At 33.9% G+C, this 18,868-nt stretch overlaps 2 protein-coding genes and 1 pseudogene across 2 annotated transcripts; 1 reads left to right on the forward strand and 2 right to left on the reverse strand.

The window, feature by feature from the left end:
• Positions 1-1,843: 1,843 nt before the first annotated feature.
• LOC106423095 (putative white-brown complex homolog protein 30) lies at positions 1,844-6,806 on the reverse strand. Its single transcript, XM_013863884.3, has 14 exons — positions 6,388-6,806; positions 6,209-6,285; positions 5,818-6,093; positions 5,646-5,709; positions 5,416-5,562; positions 5,219-5,253; positions 5,059-5,132; positions 4,110-4,960; positions 3,615-3,911; positions 3,061-3,522; positions 2,827-2,975; positions 2,447-2,736; positions 2,235-2,368; positions 1,844-2,106 (listed from the first exon to the last, which is right to left on the reverse strand). Exons 1-14 carry the CDS (start codon positions 6,618-6,620, stop codon positions 1,950-1,952), a joined length of 3,246 nt encoding a protein of 1,081 aa, XP_013719338.2. The 5' UTR covers positions 6,621-6,806; the 3' UTR covers positions 1,844-1,949.
• Positions 6,807-10,416: 3,610 nt separating this feature from the next.
• LOC106352500 (small polypeptide DEVIL 16) lies at positions 10,417-11,201 on the forward strand. The gene has a single exon (XM_013792123.3). The coding sequence runs from the start codon at positions 10,700-10,702 to the stop codon at positions 10,859-10,861; it is 162 nt and encodes a 53-aa protein (XP_013647577.1). The 5' UTR covers positions 10,417-10,699; the 3' UTR covers positions 10,862-11,201.
• Positions 11,202-13,132: 1,931 nt separating this feature from the next.
• LOC106352289 lies at positions 13,133-15,801 on the reverse strand (annotated as a pseudogene).
• Between the last annotated feature and the right edge of the window lie 3,067 nt (positions 15,802-18,868).

An 18,868-nucleotide genomic window follows, 5' to 3' on the forward strand; every position in this document is an offset into this window, starting at 1 on the left:
AAAGTGGTATGCAAATTTTTTTATTCACTAGCTTTATTACCATTCAAAATAGAAACAGGCAAAAGTTTAGATTAATTAACCAATGTATTGCTGGGTTCTCACTTCTCAGACCAGGTTTAACCATGAACCGGATGTGTATTCTGATTGGATTGATTATATATTCAAGAGGCATTTAGACCGGTAATAAAACCAAAAAATCAGCAACAAAAAAAAAATATCGAAAAACCAAAAAAATTGTTTTTCATCAAAAGTCACACAACTCTTCATTGTTGTTCTGAGCACACGTGCATTGCCGGTGGTCTTTGGTTTAAACTTGCAAAATACAGACATTGTTATTATATTGGATGGTGACTGGATTCAAGCAAGCAGAACATCCTGCCCCATCGAATTGACCGGAAGAAGGTAGTGAGAGTGTTTGCTGTTATATACAGATACAGTGTTACATAAAAAGAGCCTTTGATTCATGAATGGTATGTAACTCATGATTCAATTCACAGTAATCAAGCAATGTTTAATAAGTTAGTTTTACTTATCTACTATCTCCTATAAGGTTTTGCTATTGCATCATCACTTATACAATCAATTCAAGAACATTAATTAGTACGTAAATTAATCTAAATAAACTAAAATTTGCATTATTAAAGGGTCATTCTAAAAAAACAAGATATCTAAACTTGGACTTTTGAATCTGATGGTTCCAGCCTTGGGGGGTCTTTTGTTTAAATACGGACCCAGTATCATTAAGAAAATGTTCTGTCTGTATTTAGGTATCTAAAACTACTGTATACAAATAAGACTTTAAATTAAGGATGATGCTTCATTCAATTAATGAGATTCTTCTGTCAAGAAATAGTAAATTCGTTATATTCTTTTTGTCTGGGGGCAACAAAACCAACACACAAAAAAAAAACTATTGTTATTCACTTACTCTTGTTGCACAAGGACTTGAACCTAATATTTGCCAAATGCTTTACACATAGGCCAAAGGTACCAGTAGACTAAAAGTAGACATTGACACTGCAAGAAATCATTTTATGTTCAGACAAAAACAAGCCTATTGTGGCTGTGTTGCTACTGTTTGATGGATTATTCTCATTGGAGGATAAAGAGCACATAAGGAAATGAAGGACTATCCAAGCAGATATGTTTGATATCTAAAGATAGCTTAAACATTCAAAGCTATTTGGTGTAGATCTTGACTTTACTATGAAGGACTATCAATATCAACTCCTCTTCTTCTTGAAGTACTTTGGCTTCTTGAAGAACCATGAACAACACCATCTGATGATCAACAAACAGAATCATACAGCTTCAACAAGACCATACATACATTGCGATCTATCACAAACAAAAATCTAAACTTTACCAAAAAAACACTTATTAGTTATGGGAAGCTAGTCTTCATCAACGTATACGGATTCCTTTGAACGCCGTTAATTTGACCCCCTTATCCTTTTACCACCAACACTCTTGCCGTTTCAGTTCAGGGATCGCAAACTAAACTGATACGGTACCGCTTTAATTTACAAAATAACACTCCTTGCCGTTTTCCTCTTGTCATAAGAGACTTCGGAGTGGGCTTGGACGATTTATATGGGTTCAAAAATTTATACGCTGACGATAGAGATGTATTACAGGTTGATTCTATAGAGATGTATATGGGTTCAAAAATTTATACGCTGACGATAGAGATGTATTACAGGTTAACCATTTTTTTCCTTTTTTTGTGCTGACTGATTTATTTGCTGAAATCCCTTTACAAATTGGAAGTCTGTTGTAACTTGTAACAGAATATAATTGGAAATCTATTTTTTTAAATTCAATAAACTACTTATATTATCTGATTTAATTTCATATAATTTATCAAAAATAGAACTTTGTTACATGATTTTATACAATATGTACGCTTTTTAATCACAGGGGGCTTCAACAACAGGGAATATTATAGGTTACAGTTTCTTGAAGGTAACCATGCAGAAATAAGCTATGAATCGGCATATAACACCCATGAGAACGAGGACAATGAGACATAAGAGCCAATCACTAAGATCATATCCGTATTGAGACAACGAGCTGCATCTAGTCACCACCCACACTCCAGAGTACCTAAACCAACCAAATAACCCAAAATCAAAATCTTGTGATTTTTTTTTTTTTTGGTAAAAATGTTAGGTTAATATCTTCTTATGAATTTTGAATGATACTATGTGATGAAGACAAATCTAAAACTATACCTTTGAGCATTGGAAAGGACAAAAGCTTCAAGAGTCCATTTAGGGTAACAGAAGCTTCCAAGATACTTAAGAACAATGCTATCTCTATCTTGATTCGCGATGAGAGTCAATACAACAGGTACTAACACCGACATCTGCAAGACAAATATGATATGGTTAGTAAAATATTTGGTTGTGAAACTTCAATAAGTTATTAGAAAGTGAGGACAAACCAATTGGGCAGCACTAGCACTGTATAATATGGCAAATACATAAGCCATGCCCGTTACGCAGTAGACCAAACACACTAGCACAATATAATTGTCCTCGAAACTAGATCTCGGATTGTTGAAGAAGTAGAACATGGACAAGTACACTAAAGGTTTGATAATTGTGTTCAGATGATCCATTGTGTCTTTGGCCATAAAATGTGCCAAGCTGCTGATTCCAGCGGCACTTTCTCTCCAATATTGTATTTTATCTACAGAGAATGATCTCAGCGCTGAAATCTTACACAAAAGAGCTACAAGAAAAATAAAGCTTGGTTAATTTTCCAAAACTATTGCAAGTTCTGATGAATACAAATCAATATTTGTGTACTTTTACAACTTACAGACTGCTATAATCGTGTATGTGTAGCCAAGTGAATTAATCGTCTCATCATTCACCTTCGCAAGAGTTCCTAAACAAGCTCCTGCAACTAGTAATATTAGCAAATCTAGGGCTTGTAGTCTTGCTTCTCTAAGTCTTTGTTTCCCAATCCTGAAACATATAAACAAAACTTTAATGTACACATGATGAACACTACTAGTTTTTTTCATTCTATCGAAGTCTATAAAAACCATACCTTCCCATAAAATATCTATACTGTCGACCTACAGTAGGAGTTACTCGATTAGAATTGTCTTGAGAATTGGAGTAATTGTCTTGTAGCTGATCTTTTTGTATCTCCACATTGGTTTTAACATCTTGCCATAGATCATTACTGAAAGAATTGTCAGTGGAATCATTTTGAGCTGATCCAGATGATGATGGGAGTCCATCACATAACTTTAACATATCATGTGGTACTGGATAACCATTGTGAAGCATCCATCTCACAGGAAGTTGTTCTATAGTGATATCACTATTTGGTTTCACGATGCCTTCAAGAATATCTATATAATGATCAGGAGGATTAACACGATCAGGAACCGTGATACCTATTCCAGCAAAATACTCTTCGATTTTTTTGACAGATCCATGGTACGCGGTAAGACCACCTTTTGCTAGTAATATCATGTCATCGAACATTTTGTACATCGTATAACTGATAAAACAAAAAAAAAGAACTCGTTATTTACATTGTGATTATAACGTTAAAACGAAAATACTAATACATTATGGACATATATATCGTACCTGGGTTGATGCACGACCATGCAAATGTTGACCCCTTCAACTGCTTCACGTCGAAGTGCTCTAAGTAGCAACTGAGAAGATGCACTATCTAAACCTGTGGTAGGTTCATCTAATATCAGTAGAGAAGGTTCCATGACCATTTCAACACCAACGTTCACTCGTTTCCTTTGTCCTCCGGAGATTCCTCTTTTTTCTACCGTGCCAACCAATGAGTCTCTTACATGTTGTAGTCCTAAGCTTTCAATCACTCTTTCAATGATCAACACCTTTTCTGCTTTTGGCATATAAGCACTCAGCCTGCATGTAAAAGAAACATATGTGAACAACGCTAATCAAGCACAAAGAAAACAATAACACTTAAAGATTTAAGTCACATTTAATGAATTAATGCGGTCTCTTACTGGTGCATTGAAATTTAATTCACTTCCAGAATCAATAGAACATTATGCAGCATGTATTCTAGTATAAAAGCTAGTTCTAACTTCTAAGACATACCTGCATCTTGCACTAAAACGAAGGTTCTCCTCGACGGTAAGATTTCCATGGACAACATCATCTTGTGGTACAAATCCAGTAATCTTCTTGTATGAGTTTATAGATTCATTTTTACCATTTATGAGGATTAGACCAGCCCTAGTACATCCGGTTGACTTTCCTGCCAAGGCAGAAAGAAATGTAGTTTTTCCAGCTCCTGATGGACCCATTACTGCGGAAACACGGCCAGGCATGATCTTTCCGGTAACAGATCTCAATATCTGCTTATGTTTACCCTTCAAAGTAAGAGTTAAATCCTTAAACGCAACCTCTATCACAGGCCTAGACCTAATCTCAGTGTCTTGGGCCATGGAGATAACTCCTGAGAATGTCAAGTTCTGGTTGTTTTGCTCCATAGCTTTCTCCTTCTCTATTTGACCATACGCGTACTTAAAGATCTGACTCTGAGTATGAAGCTGTTTACCCTTTGGAGCTTGAGGCTTCTTCCCAGGCTTACTACCTCCAGTTCCAACATTAAACCCTTCATGGTTACTCGAGTTGTCTTCCATTGATTTCATCATCTTGGTCAAGTTACTCGGTCCTTTTTTCTTGTCCTTGGACTTTCCAGATGCTTTATCAGGTGTATCTTTCTTAGATGTCATGCGAGAAAATGTTTGAGATAGTTGTGCAGTTAATCCCATCTTAGGGTTTTTGGCAGCATCTCTTGCACTTTTCCACCTTTCTCGAGCTTGTGTTGTTTCTTTTGCGTGCCTCGCTGCTGCTTCTCTAGATTTGGCTTGTCTCTTTTCTCGAGTGGCAAGAACTTGATCGGAGCAGTTGTAAATCATGATCATAAGAAGACTTAGTGACGCCTACATAAACAATAAATAAAGAAACTCTAATTTAAACATGGAAAAATAAATAATAATGTAATATATATAGTTTACTTTCTTCTCATCAACTAACTTACGATTAAGATGGCTCCATATGCATGAATATTTTGGTTTGCAGTATTTGGATTACAAGTTGCGAGCTTGAAGCATGCTAAAATACCAAGAAAAGATAAATAATTATATAAACTTCATATGTTTATAATAAAAAATAATTTTCTCTGGTTTTTAGAAACTTACGTTTTTGTGAAGTAGAACCTTGTCTGCAGTAATGTCTGAATAACACATGAAAATGTTTGATCAGATCATTAACTATGTATATAAAAGGAAAACTATGTGCGTGTTGTTATTACATTTTTAACGTAACAAATTTTAGGAATATTTCATATATGAACAAATCAATCGAAGCATAAGTTGTGAGATAAAAGAATCAATACCCACTACCACAAGTGACCTTTCTAATCGTCGTTGGGCAATATGAACCTGGAGAACAAAACATATCACCACTACTCTCAGCATCAGCCCAACTATCTGCAGAACCACATGTGTGGTTTAACTTTCCAGGAGGAATTTGGTAATTATATCTGCAATGAAAAACTCTTTAATCAACCATGCAATACTATTTTTAATAAAAGTAGTAAATTAACCTAATGAATGAGCAACTTACGGCTCGCAAACTCCTGTTGCTTTATTAAGCTTGGCAAGTGGGCAATATGCACCTAGTGGACACGCTCCATTTACATAAATCAAAAGAGTAAACAACAATGAAGATGTTAGTTTAAAGTCTTAGTAATAATATTGATATAACATTAACATGTATATGTATATGAATATCTTACGTATCATGCAAGCAAGACCTTGTGGACAAAAGAAGCCCTCACAACAAGGTTGGCATTTACGAGTTCTAGATGGAAGAACTTTTCCATTTTTTATATCAAACTTTTTATCATCATCTGCATTACAACTCCATCCCGGTTCGCATCCAGAAACCCATTTAGCCAAATTGCAGTTGACATTAGGTTTTACATGAACCGTTGTTACTTCATCCCTTCTAACAAAACTACTGAAATAGAATTTTATCTCAGCAGCTGAACATAGTCTAAGTGTGATGTCACCTGCAAAACAAGAATATGAAAATTTCATTGTTTAAATGTTTGACGTCCAGTTACAAAAAAAAAAAAAAATGTTTGACGTAATAAATGTTTTAAAAAAAACAGTTCTCCTTTTTACCATCGGTTTTCTTGATACAATTGCTTAAGAAGTCTAGATTTTTATCAAAATCAAATGCTTCATCCCAATCGTCCTTCCTGAATTATATCAATAAATTATAGGTAAAATATATGTGTAAATATGTGTGTATATGCTTAAATATCGAATATACTTACAATTTTTTGAGAATATATACTTACAAATTTTTGATGCAATATCCTAAATCCCGATCAATGTCAGCCTTTAAGACATTCTTTAGACTCTGAAGTCGGTTATATATCAGGTTTGTAACGGGAACAAGAACTTTTGGATTCCCTGTTTTGCTGTAATCATCTCCATCTAAACATGATGCAAGCGATATAAACCCCAAGCCACAAACGAAGAATAACAAGATGTGTTGGAACCAACCAACATCAATCCGAAAGCGTCTCATCGTTTTCAATCAAAGTTTTGGAAAAAAAGTCAGAACTGTTCGAGCCAAAATATTTGAATTGTTTGAACAAACAGTAGAATGGATACATTGGAAGCTACCAATAGAAATATTTGTTGAAACGTAATATGTTTCTCTCTATCATGTCTTGAGAACAAAAGTTCAGTCGTCTTATAAAAAGACAATAGATAGAGAAAAACAAGTTTTTTTGGGAGAGGAAGGATTTAAATAAAAACTAACGAGCTTTTTGCAATACAAAATAAGAAAACTTGAAATGGTAACGACTAGAGATCAATGTTGGAAAGGCGAAAAATGAGAGACTTGTGTGAAAAAAGAGAGTTGAGAATAGTCACCGTAAGAGCCATGGAAGGAGATCCATGTTTGTAGCAAATGCAAAAATGGCTGAGAAAAATGAGAGGTTTTTCTTTAAATATATAATTGCTTTCCAAAAATAGAAACGGGTAGCTCTATATTGGTGAAGCATGACATTGATGATTGCTTCGGTTGCACGAATGCATGTGTTGCACGATAATATTCTTTGTTAATCTACGACAATGATTTGACTTAGGTTTTTGCCAAAACTAGTAACAGGCATTATAACAAAACAACAACAAAATCAGTAAGGAGAAAAGTCATTTATACGTTTTGAACATAAATACAGCAATTTAGGTCAAATTGTCTCGGAAACCAATCATGCAATATGTAGGCTGGGTGAATCTAATATATTAGCTAATGTAGTTACAATACGAGACAAAACGATTTTTGTTTATAAAAATCTATAGTAAGTCATATTAGTCAAGGTTACAGTAGACAGAACTATGGATTCACTTAAATTGTGAAGCAATATAATATAGCACTAAATCTACTTGTGTGGCCATGGGGATATGGGTTACACTTTACTACTTTTGGCCTCATTTGAATATTCAGAAAAAAAAATTCATGTGAGTTGCATTTTATATCGAAGATTAGTCTGAGTCGTTCAATAGATTTTGATAGCCTCGTGTTAAAAAAACATAACACATACATAAGTTAATACTATTAACACACCTAGATAGATCATGATCTGATACTGATATAAATTACTATATAGAAGTCAACATTATGGTTTTTTTCAAATATACTCATCATATTAGTTCGTTACAAATATACTGGTCGTATATATAATGTTTACAATCAATATTGTATAATGTATACATATATATAATTTCTCAAGCCATCTTGAGTAAATTAATAAACTATATTACATATAGATCACGGTTGAATTTTCTTGTGACGCAACATTTTCACATGTTAACCACATTGTGGTGGTCTAATGGTTTCTATAGGAGAGAAGTTGTCCTGTTGATCCAGACTAGGAATCGATTTTCTTCTAATGCGAAATTATTAGCTTCACATGTGGCCACATGGATATGAGCCCATGCTTACGGCCCATTTGAATACTCAGAAGAGGATCTATCTGTATGTTACACCTTTCACCCAGGTTAGGTATGTGTCTTTAATAAATTCCGATTTAACTCTTTCTTTTGTCAAAAAAAAAGACATTTTCACATGTTCATGCAAAAAGTAAACAGATACTCCTGGTACCATATCTATACGACTATACCTAGCTACTGTCCTACTTCTACATTGACATCCACCGCTTTTGTTCTGATACAAATGAAGATAAATATACAATGACTCCGCACCACAATTAATATTTATATATATTATTGTATCTCTATGTTTTTATTATTATGACCGCGCGGTCCGCACTATAATTATTTCAAGTTTGCCATTCTGATCTTATATAAAACATTTATATAGATTTTTTTTGTTCAATTTATATACAAATATTGTTTATTTAAAAAAAAAAATTGAGAAAGGGCCTTGTTTGTTTAAAAACTTACTACTAAATATTTTGTAATCATACAATCTCTACAAAATGAATAACATATTTAACAAATATGAAACGTGGTCATTTTTTTTTTGGTAAAAAAACGTGGTCATTTTCTTATGCATTTCGAATATATCGGCATATATTACATGGTCTCATACCGAAATATCGTTGACCTTCGTAGTATGTGAATTAACTGGATATTCTTAAAATTGAAAGCATTTAAAAAGTGACGAACTAAAATTGAAGTTTTAATGAAAAAAACTGACAACTCGAACAATAGTCCCACAATCTGAATCTTTTAATCATTAATGGATCGGCATGAATTAGTTAACGTATTTATATATGTTATGTAATATTTTAAATTTTAAATATTGATGTGTTAGTGTTACAAAGACTAATAACATTGAGCTTGCAATTTGTTCATTTTGAAAATAATAATTTAAAGTTTCATTTCCTTATAATAGAGACAAATAAGTATAATTTTTATACTTTTTCCAAAATCTAAAGGTAATTTGGATACGTAAATTTTCAGGAAAAGCGTGTAAAAGGTAATATAGTACGAACCCAATAAATTGCAAAGAAGACGACAGTTCTTACACATGGTAGGGTTCGGCTTACACGGACGACCACTCACGTTCAGGTGCATGCCAATGCGGCAATTGCCTCAACGATTAAGAGCATGATCAATGGAAAGATCCTAATTAGGTATAAGACACATATCTTATAAAAGATGTTTCTTCTACCTCTTATTTAAAATACGTTTCTTTTAGTTAAAAATCATGTACGAAAACGCGGATAAGACATCCGATTGAAACGTTGGGTAGTGTTTGGCTGTGGTGATTTCGCCATAGGTGGCGAACAAATTGGAGATTGCAGTATAATTTTTTTTTTTTGAAGTTTTGAATGTTCGAAACAGATGTTAAATGGCAAATATATGTATCTATGACCTAACTAACACGAAATCACTTTACAGAAAAATAGTTGATGGACGCCATGAGAAAAGCCTTGTAGAGTCAAAATCCTAAAAAAAAATTGTGGGGAAAATTGTAAAATTACAAATATACCACTCACTAAAAGAAAAATTAAATAAAATAAGAAAAAAAAGCATGGGTTGCATCGGGCCCGGAAACTGGCTATTAAACTAACAACTCTTACCACTAGACCATTGGAATTTAATTGTATCCTTTCAAAACAAAATGTAGTATTACATATATTATCTGAAATTAAAAAAAAACATTAAAAACTAGGTTCCGAATAATCTCTGATTTTCTGCTAACTCGCTAGATCTATATCAACTGCTCGATTCACGTTTAGAGTAATTCCGAATATAGGTTAAAAGCTTTTTTTTTTAATTCCTAATTATACTAAAAAATCTTTTTAAGAGACTGCGTTAATCATGATCTAAGTAGTTCAAATATTGATCTTACAATAGAGTTCGACCAGAATAAAAATAAATATAAAATTTAAATTTAACTGTGCGTCACTATGTTTTTGTTTCTTTCGCTTACGACATAACATAACAGTATAACTCTTCTTTTTCCAACAGTGTCAGTGTTTTGTTTTCTTCGTAATCATGTATGTTTTACTTTTACCTTGTATAGTACATCTATTTCATGAGTTTGTAAGATATATTCTATTGGGTTATCTTGGTAAAAACTAAATATTCAGATTTGCTTTTACCTTACTCTTTTGTTAAATGCTTTTATATTAACATTCACATTTTAGTATAAAATATATATTTTGGTTTTGGTGTAAATAGTATCAAAAATATTTTTATCATGTATATATATATAAACATTCAAGTAAACATTTGCAACCTTAAAAGGAATGACAATGAGCTCATTGTATTTTTGTTTGGTTTACGTTTCTTTGGTTTATTCTCAACTAGCAAATAAAACAAAAGCACACAACAACTTATAAATGTCTCCAATATTTTTGAGACAAGTTAAAATATATTTACTATATAAACAAAGTAAATATTCATCGCGTATGGTTGGTTTGGACAATTACTTAGTGAAAAACATACTTTTGAGCTTTTGATAATACTTGCCCCCTCCACTTGAGGACTATATACTAAACCCTCCATCTTTGTCTCTCTTCTAAAAAATCAAAGCTCATAAGCAGAAACCTTCAAACCTTCCAGTTTTTTTTTATTCTTTAAAAGTTTGTATATTGTATCGGACTCACTAAGGGAAGAAACGAATCAATGGCAGCAGAGGAGAATAGAACGTGCGAGCCTTGCAAGACTTTTGGACAGAAGTGCAGTCATGTCGTGAAGAAACAAAGGGCCAAGTTTTATATTCTTCGCCGTTGTATCGCCATGTTAGTCTGCTGGCGTGACAACAACCACGACCGCAAGGACTCTTGATTTGTTTTCTCTTGGATAACTCCTCCTGCTTTTCTAATAGCGTTTTAGTCTCTTTTCTGTCCGCTCAAGACAATTTTAGTAGCTTTTACTTGTGTACTCATTGTATCACCATCCGAGTTCAAACTTGGCATAATATGCATGCTACATTTTTTTTGGTATATTGGTTCTCATCTGCCTTTTCGTAAAATTATTAACGTGAATACGTTTTATCAATATGTATGAGTTACATAAATATGGTTACACAACTAGTGTTAAGAAGTTGTATATTATGAGATGACAGATCTATAGCTTATGTATCTCTTAGAAGAAACAATATTTGCAGTATAGAAATTAACTGGAACTGGCGTACTTGTATGTGTTGGCAACGGTTGATCTTGAATGAGAATTTTCCATCTTGAATTCAAGAGAATAGATAGACAAAAACCGATGATGTAACTTTCTGCCAAAGAATTATCAGCTCTTCAGCCCGAAGCCCTTGGAAATAGATGTTAAACGTGGAACAATTCTGGCCTTTTGTATTTTCTTTGTTAATTTAATGTTCAGGATTAAATAATTGTTTTCTATGTTAAATCACTGAATAAGAGTAAAAGTAGACTCTGCCCTATAATCTAAAGATAGAAAATTCTCTGCTTTAGAATAAATATAATACATCAAAGTCATCATCAGACTCGGAGTCATGAACAGCACAGACTCCGTCTCTTCTGCGAGTGAGGTTTTTCATTCTTGTCCTTTCTTAAACTCTCTAGCTATATATGCCAATGACGTTTTCCTTCTATAAATAATTACTATTTCTAAAATTTATGTATCATTCGTATGTTCTTTTGTTTAAATTTCTTGACCTACTGTATAATATGATCATGCATGCAGATTTAGTAATCAGTTACTGTCACTTGTCAGTAAAAAATTGAATCGGATTGATATTAACCACATATTCTATATAATTACAATAAGGGGACCATATAAAACTGTAGGACAAGTGAATCAAATTTACCTTGAAGTTTTCTTTTATTGTCTATGTTCAGCATGCAGGTTAGTTTGAATTTGTATACTGATGCAGCAATGACATTACAATAACCACTAGAATATATATATATTCTGAGAAATCATTTGGACATGCATTTATAAAGGTCGTAAAATATGCTATTTAAGTTGCTATAACTCCAACTTGAATCCATGCATGCGTATACAGATTCACCACTTCAATAATAATGCAACGCATTAATATTATGTTGACAACTAATAGAAAAAAGAAGAAGCAAACTTAGAGCAACTCCAACAATAAAAAAACATATATTTTTAAAAGAAAAAAATATTAATATTATAGTTAATCAATTATAAATTACTTTTTAAAATCAATAAAAACACTAATTTTCTCTTACATGATGACATGTATTTTGGGGTTATTAATAGTAACTAAAAACCTCTAAATTTAGAACTTTTTGTCTTTTTTCTCTTAATTTCATTTTTTTTTAAATACTTTGAACCGTTTTTCATGTTCATTATTGGAGGTGCTCTTAATGACGCCGACACACAAAATAAAAAGCAAACTAAACAATCATATACTCGGCTAATTACTCTCGACGACAGTTTTTTTTTCTACACGCTTTCAGACTATATTAAAGGCAAACTAAGTGATAGTACTACTCTATTAGTCGAGGTTAAAATTAAGAAAATCATACTCAATGACTGTTTTTTCTACACGCTTTCTGATCATCTAAAGGCAACTTAAGTGATGCTGACAAAAATAAGTGATAATATTATTCTATTAATGAAGCTTTACACATTATTCTGCAGTACTGTTTTCACACGCTTAGAAATCATTTAAGCGGCTCCAAATTTCTGAATATACTGAAATTTTCCAACCATAGAAAATAAAGAATTGTAGTGGAGAAACAGGAATAGAAAATCATTATGAACAAGTTCAGTACGAGTTATAAGAGCCCACGTGATCTTAGTCAAATTCAATCTATCATTTTGACTAGTAGGTGAGAGAGATGTAGACATTGTTTGTTTTGATTGTATCACACTGCTTGTTTGCAGAAAAAAAATAGTAACACATGATTTTGGGATAATTACATAATATATACATACCATACATCTGAGTTCCAATACTTTCGATTGGATTTTCCGTAAAGTTTAGAACTTCACAATTACATACACATATATAATATATACATACATACATATGTAATTTTAGGATCTCAACACTAGAATCTTCTATTGGTGGGGTGCTCTTAGATTTTAAGTTAACACAACTTCATGTTCTTCATAAAAAGAAGGTAAGCTCGTTTTCATGTTACCGATACAATAGTGAATGTGTATGAACAGTTTTTGTGTCTGCTTACAATTTCTCAAGGTCCAAACGTTACAGGGTTTATCATGTCATATTGAAGGCATCTCAAAGTTTCAGAAAGCTCATCAATGCGTTAGTGTGAAGTACAGTCACCGACTACAAAAGCTGAAACTTGGTTTCCTACTTCAATCCAACTACATCCAGGCGTTTTCTTCATGCCTCGTTCAGCCATTTCTCTCCTTACATCCTCAGCTTCCTTCCACCTCCCACTCGAGCACGAGCAGTACAAGTTAGACAACAGAACAAAACTCATCTCCTCGCTTGGTTCAGCCATCTTCAAAACGTTGCTAACCTCTCTCCCTAACTCTGTCTGCCAATGCGTAGAACAAGCACCAAGAAGAGCTTCCCATGAACCATTATAAGATGTAGCCAGCTCCTTTGCTTCTGCTAGGTGTCCACTTCTCCCAAACGTATCTATCATACATGTCACATGATCTACTTCCAATGGGATTCCATAATCATTAACCATTGATTTAAAAACCGCGCTGAGTGGCTGCAAGTTGTCAGCAGTCCAATGAACGTCACTTTGTCTGGTTTAGTCACTGACGCTATCATGTCTTCATAGAGCTTTAGAGCTTCCTCTGCTAACCCGTGCACACCGAATGCGAAAATCATCGTGTTCCAAGAGACCAAATCTTTGTTACCTATATCACTAAACGCACGGTTTGATTCGTTGATATCTCCACATTTAGCATACAAATTAACCAAAGCGTTACCAACATAAGCATAGCCTTGAAAGCCACAAGCCCACAATGGATCAAACAACCGTGAATCATTCTCCCCTGTCCCAAAAGAGCTAATCCTGAACACGCGTGAAGAACGGAACCATACGCAAAATGATCTGAACACACATCAGATCTCATCATCTCAACGAAAAACCTCAGAGCTTGCTCTCCATCTCCGTTCTTACCGTACCCTGCAATCATAGTAGTCCAAGTAATAATATTTCTCTCAGGAGCTAGTTTAAAAACCTCAAGAGCCTTCTCTGTTTCCCCTGTTTTCATACACGCGTCGATAACAGAGTTCCAAGATACCTGAGTCAAGACTTCAATAGACTCAAACTCTCTCATAACATCATCTTTACATCCTAATTTCGCGTATAAACTCAACACAGAGTTGCTCGCCTCAACCGCAGAGTCCCACCCGTTCTTTACCATAAACAAGATTTAATGACTCAACACAAGCATTCATCAGAGAACTAAACGTATAACAATCAGGTTCACACTCACTCTCTACCAACATCGCCTTGAATAGCCTCAAACAAGACTCAACCTTTCCACATTGGGCATGACCAGAGATCATTATATTCCACGCATACACAACCCTTTTCGGCATTTCGACAAAAACATCAAGGGCGGTTTCAAACTCTCCGGTGTTCATATACGCGAACAAAAGCGAGCACCAAGTTACTTCGTTTCTAACATCACTACACATATCTCTAAACGTTTTCTTTGCGCTAAGAGTGTCAGAACACTTACCGTACATGTCAATAAGAGAATTGTTCACCTCTAACGAAGCAACATAGCTAGAACGTACAGCTAGAGAGTGAACCTGTCGACTAGCGCAAGTGCTCAAGATCGCTGTAAAGGAGTAACCATCAGGCTTAGCGTCGGAAAGTCTCAAGTGGGTGAAGATCGAAATAGCTTCCTGATGTAGACCTAACCGAGAATAGCTCGTTAGCATTGTGTTCCACGCAACGGTGTCTCGTTCAGGCATTTCGTCGAACACTTGGCGGGCGGCTGATATACGACCTGATTTCGCTAAAGACGCGACCTTTGAAGTAAGACGAAACAAAACAGACATTTGGGTCTGATCATGAACTCGAAAGTTTGCATAAGCCAAAGTCCCTTTTCACAACAATCACCAGAATTTTGAAAGAGTAGCATTGCCGCCAAATTAATGTAAAGTGACAAAATTCGGTTTGATAACACGGTTAGCAAAGACTTTTCTTAATAACGGATTAAAGTCTATTTAGTTAGATAAATTACGTCTAGACATTCGGATACTCATTCAAGTTTAGGAGTGATTCTTTTAAAAGTTTGGATATTTTGTTCCATTTATATTTTTCGGATTAGAATTAGTTTATAATTTCACCTAATTGGTTGAGATCATTTGTCATCCCAGCATTCATCAAATTCAAATGTTTATATTTGTACATTCAAACTAATAATTGTAATTTTGGATAACTAAATTATTTCAAATATTAATATGACTACTGTATTTTGGATATATATTTATGTTTCAAAATGTATTTTTTTGGTATTCATTCGAATTTCAGTTTGGTTCAGAATCAAGTTTTAGTTCTTTAAATATAGGAATTGAGTTCATGTTAGAGTATAGCCTTCCAATTAGTTGAACTGGTTTTGGTTTGATTCTTGGGTCCAGTTATTTTGCACAAATAATGTACAAATGTAGGTCTAATTGGATCATAGGCGTCTGGATCTGGAGCAAGCTTGATAACTCTCCTGAACATTGTCATTAACACGTCATCAACCAGAAATGGGTAACCAACAGACAGTCTAATGCATAATCTGACTCATGCAATTGATCTTTGGCGCTGAAGACTTGAAAGGAGCCAGACGTTGTGATCCCTATTTCACTCATTGTCTACGCGGTAAATACCCTCAGTTTCCATATGTATTAGTTGTGTGTTTATGATCTGGAACTCTTCTGCATGGTAAAATAACCATATCAGCTGGTCTGCCCTTAACCAATTTAATTAGGATGTGTGTAAAATATTTTGCAGATCTGTATAATCTAGGGTTAATATCGCTTTATTATTAACTAATCGAACTCATTATTTGTATAATATGCTCCAAAACTGACTAATCTAGGGTTCGTAATCGCTTTATCAATCGATCGCCTCATATATGACAGATTATTCTTACATTTTGATTCAATTTATCGATATTCATACATTTGTCTTGAACGATTTGATTTCGCAGGTTTAGCGGTGGCTGGTTGGGGCCGCCGCTGCCGCCGCCGCCCTCATCTTCGCCGTTTTCCATCTCTCCCGAAGTTTTTTCCGCTCTAAGCAAGATCTTTGAATATTTGAAATCTATGTTGTCGATTTTTGAATATTGGTTTAAAGTATCCCAGTTGTTTTTGGGTTTGGGCCGGGAAATTGATGAAATTTATCTTTTTTGGGTTTGGCATTTCATATTTTTATATGATATGATTCACGAGCTCCAAATTTGATTATTGTTCAAAGCTATCAAATAGTTCTGGTCCAAAGTGTGTCCGCCTGAGCAGCGTCATGGACGTACTCATCATGGATCAACTCAGGGTCTAAGCGAAGGACTAACTCCTCAATACCGCAGGGCCGGTCCAAAGGACAGGCCACTCAAGCCATCGATTTGGGCATATATTTAAAAAAAAAAAAATCTTATATGTATCTGTTAAACAAATAGAATTTGCAAGATTCTAGGTAAATATTTATTTTGGGGATTATTCTAGCAAAGTTTAAAATGATTATGTTCATGCAATTAGAGTTAATATTGAATTAATTATAAAAATATTTTGTACAAATTATTTACAGAATATTACGCATTCACATATGGTGATGATTTAGTTATAGAACTAATGATTTTTCGAAAAATCAAGATCTGTGGAGGTCCAAAGTTTATTGAAGTTTCCAATCATTTTGCTACTCACAATATCCTGAAACTTCATATCATTAGGACTTAATATAACATTACAATTTAGATCAGTAGCACATTTCTTTTCTGAAAGTAAATTAGAGGTAAATTCAAGCATATAAAAGGCTTTTGACTTTTTATCAAACAATTTAAGCTTTTCTATTCCTCTAATAGGAATCTTATCACCATTAGCAATCATGACATTATCATGAGCATATTCAATATTTTTAATTAAGCTAGTGTCGCTAATTATATGATGAGATACACACATAAATTGCTTATCCTATACTATTAATCATTATGCTATCAAACACCGGAAGAAGTTTTCCAAAGTTAAAGCTGATAAAAATTATTTGCATTGTACTATATCACAAAATAGTTCAAGTGGACTTTATATGTTATCAATTGAGGCATATATAATTAAAAGACTTAACTATATAGATTTGGTGGATAATTTTACAAGAAATAAATGCAATAAAATCTATATTCAACAAAAAATATCATGAATTTCAATAGCTTATATAAATAGTTTATGAAATTTGATTTTCTTTGTTGCTTGATATTATTTTGTCTTCTTGATCAAATATTTATAAGGGCATAATTTTTTATTTTGGTTTCAGGCAGTATAAACCATTAGACCGGCACTGCAAAACCATGATTGATGATGCGGTAGTAGTTGGGGATGGCAAGGTTTCTCCCAAGGACCGGATCCGGATGAAAACCGAGGAAGCGGCAAGCTGGGTTGCGGAGGAAGTTGGCGAAGACACCGGAAACGTCAACCCATGTCGCATCCAACTGAAGAAGGAGGCAGTGCGATCCGGTTGAACGGCTATGACACTAACACCGTTTGTGGTATTACTGTGGGAGCTAATCCTCACATGCATTGCATAGTAGTGAAGATCATCAAAAGACAAGACAATGTGATAGAAACACGTATATCCACTTTCAGGCCCGGCTCAGTTAGACTATGGGCCTTGTGCCAAAAAAAACAATGTATTATTATAAATTAAAAAATCAGAACTCTAATTATACTATGTTTACAGATCAGGATCCTAATTACACTATTTTTATAAATCAGGAAAAGGAAATTATCAAAAAAAAAAATAGAGGAACCTAGTGCAAAACACCTTCCTAACTGTACATTTTACTCTTAAACAAACGGATTCAATATGTAAACATTATGATATGACGTAGAACATATCAAATCAGAATAAGCCATAAGCACTCTGTTTAACTTATATTTGGCTAGGAAAAGAAAGGGAGAGTACCCGCAGATTATCGATATGGCGGTGGTGGAGCAGCCATGAAAGATCTCGTCATGGTGCCTCAAGCTCCTTCCAGCACCAATTTGGACATCAGACCTGTAGGTATCCATCTTTTCTGGTACAGATTCTCGGCAGAGAGACTAAATAAGAAGAGAGCTATGATGAGAAACATCCACATAGGAAATATAAGAATTAATCTACTATTATATAAAAGGTTAGGGTCAATCCACTAATTGCCAATTAGTTTTAAGTTGAAAGACCATAATAAACCTAAATCTAACAAGAGGAGATTTTGTACTTTTTCTTCTACACGGTTTCAAACTAAATATTGTTGACAAAATAAAAAAGTAAACTAAGTGATAATATTACTCTATTAGTCCACCTTAAGATTAAGAAAATCATACCCAATGTCTTTTTTCCTACACGCTTTCTGATTAAGGCAACCTAAGTAATGCTGACAAACATAAAAGCAATTAAGTTAAGAAACTATTCTGCAGTACTGTTTTTTTTTTTTCCAACAAGCTTACAAATCAATTAGTGCGACTGCAAATATATGAATATACAGAAAATTTCCAACCAAAGAATGGTAGTGGAGAAACATTGACTGACGCAAGAAGAAAATAAAGTTAGAGAGAATAGGGATATAAAATCATTACTAACAAGTTCAGTACGACCTATAAGAGCCCACGTGATCTTAGTCAAATTCAATCTACCATTTTGACTAGTAGGTGAGAGAGATGTAGACATTGTC

Source organism: Brassica napus, chromosome A5 (genome assembly GCF_020379485.1).
Source record: "Brassica napus cultivar Da-Ae chromosome A5, Da-Ae, whole genome shotgun sequence".
Classification (NCBI taxonomy): Eukaryota; Viridiplantae; Streptophyta; class Magnoliopsida; order Brassicales; family Brassicaceae; genus Brassica; species Brassica napus.

Bases quoted from the DNA above. Each gene is read 5' to 3' on its own strand.
- LOC106352500 (XM_013792123.3), top strand. From the start codon at position 10,700: ATGGCAGCAGAGGAGAATAGAACGTGCGAGCCTTGCAAGACTTTTGGA.
- LOC106423095 (XM_013863884.3), bottom strand. From the start codon at position 6,620: ATGAGACGCTTTCGGATTGATGTTGGTTGGTTCCAACACATCTTGTTA. The intron at 6,286-6,387 runs GTAAGTATATAT...GATATAATTCAG, and splicing joins GGATATTGCATCAAAAATTT to GAAGGACGATTGGGATGAAG. The intron at 3,523-3,614 runs GTACGATATATA...TTGTTTTATCAG, and splicing joins ATGGTCGTGCATCAACCCAG to TTATACGATGTACAAAATGT.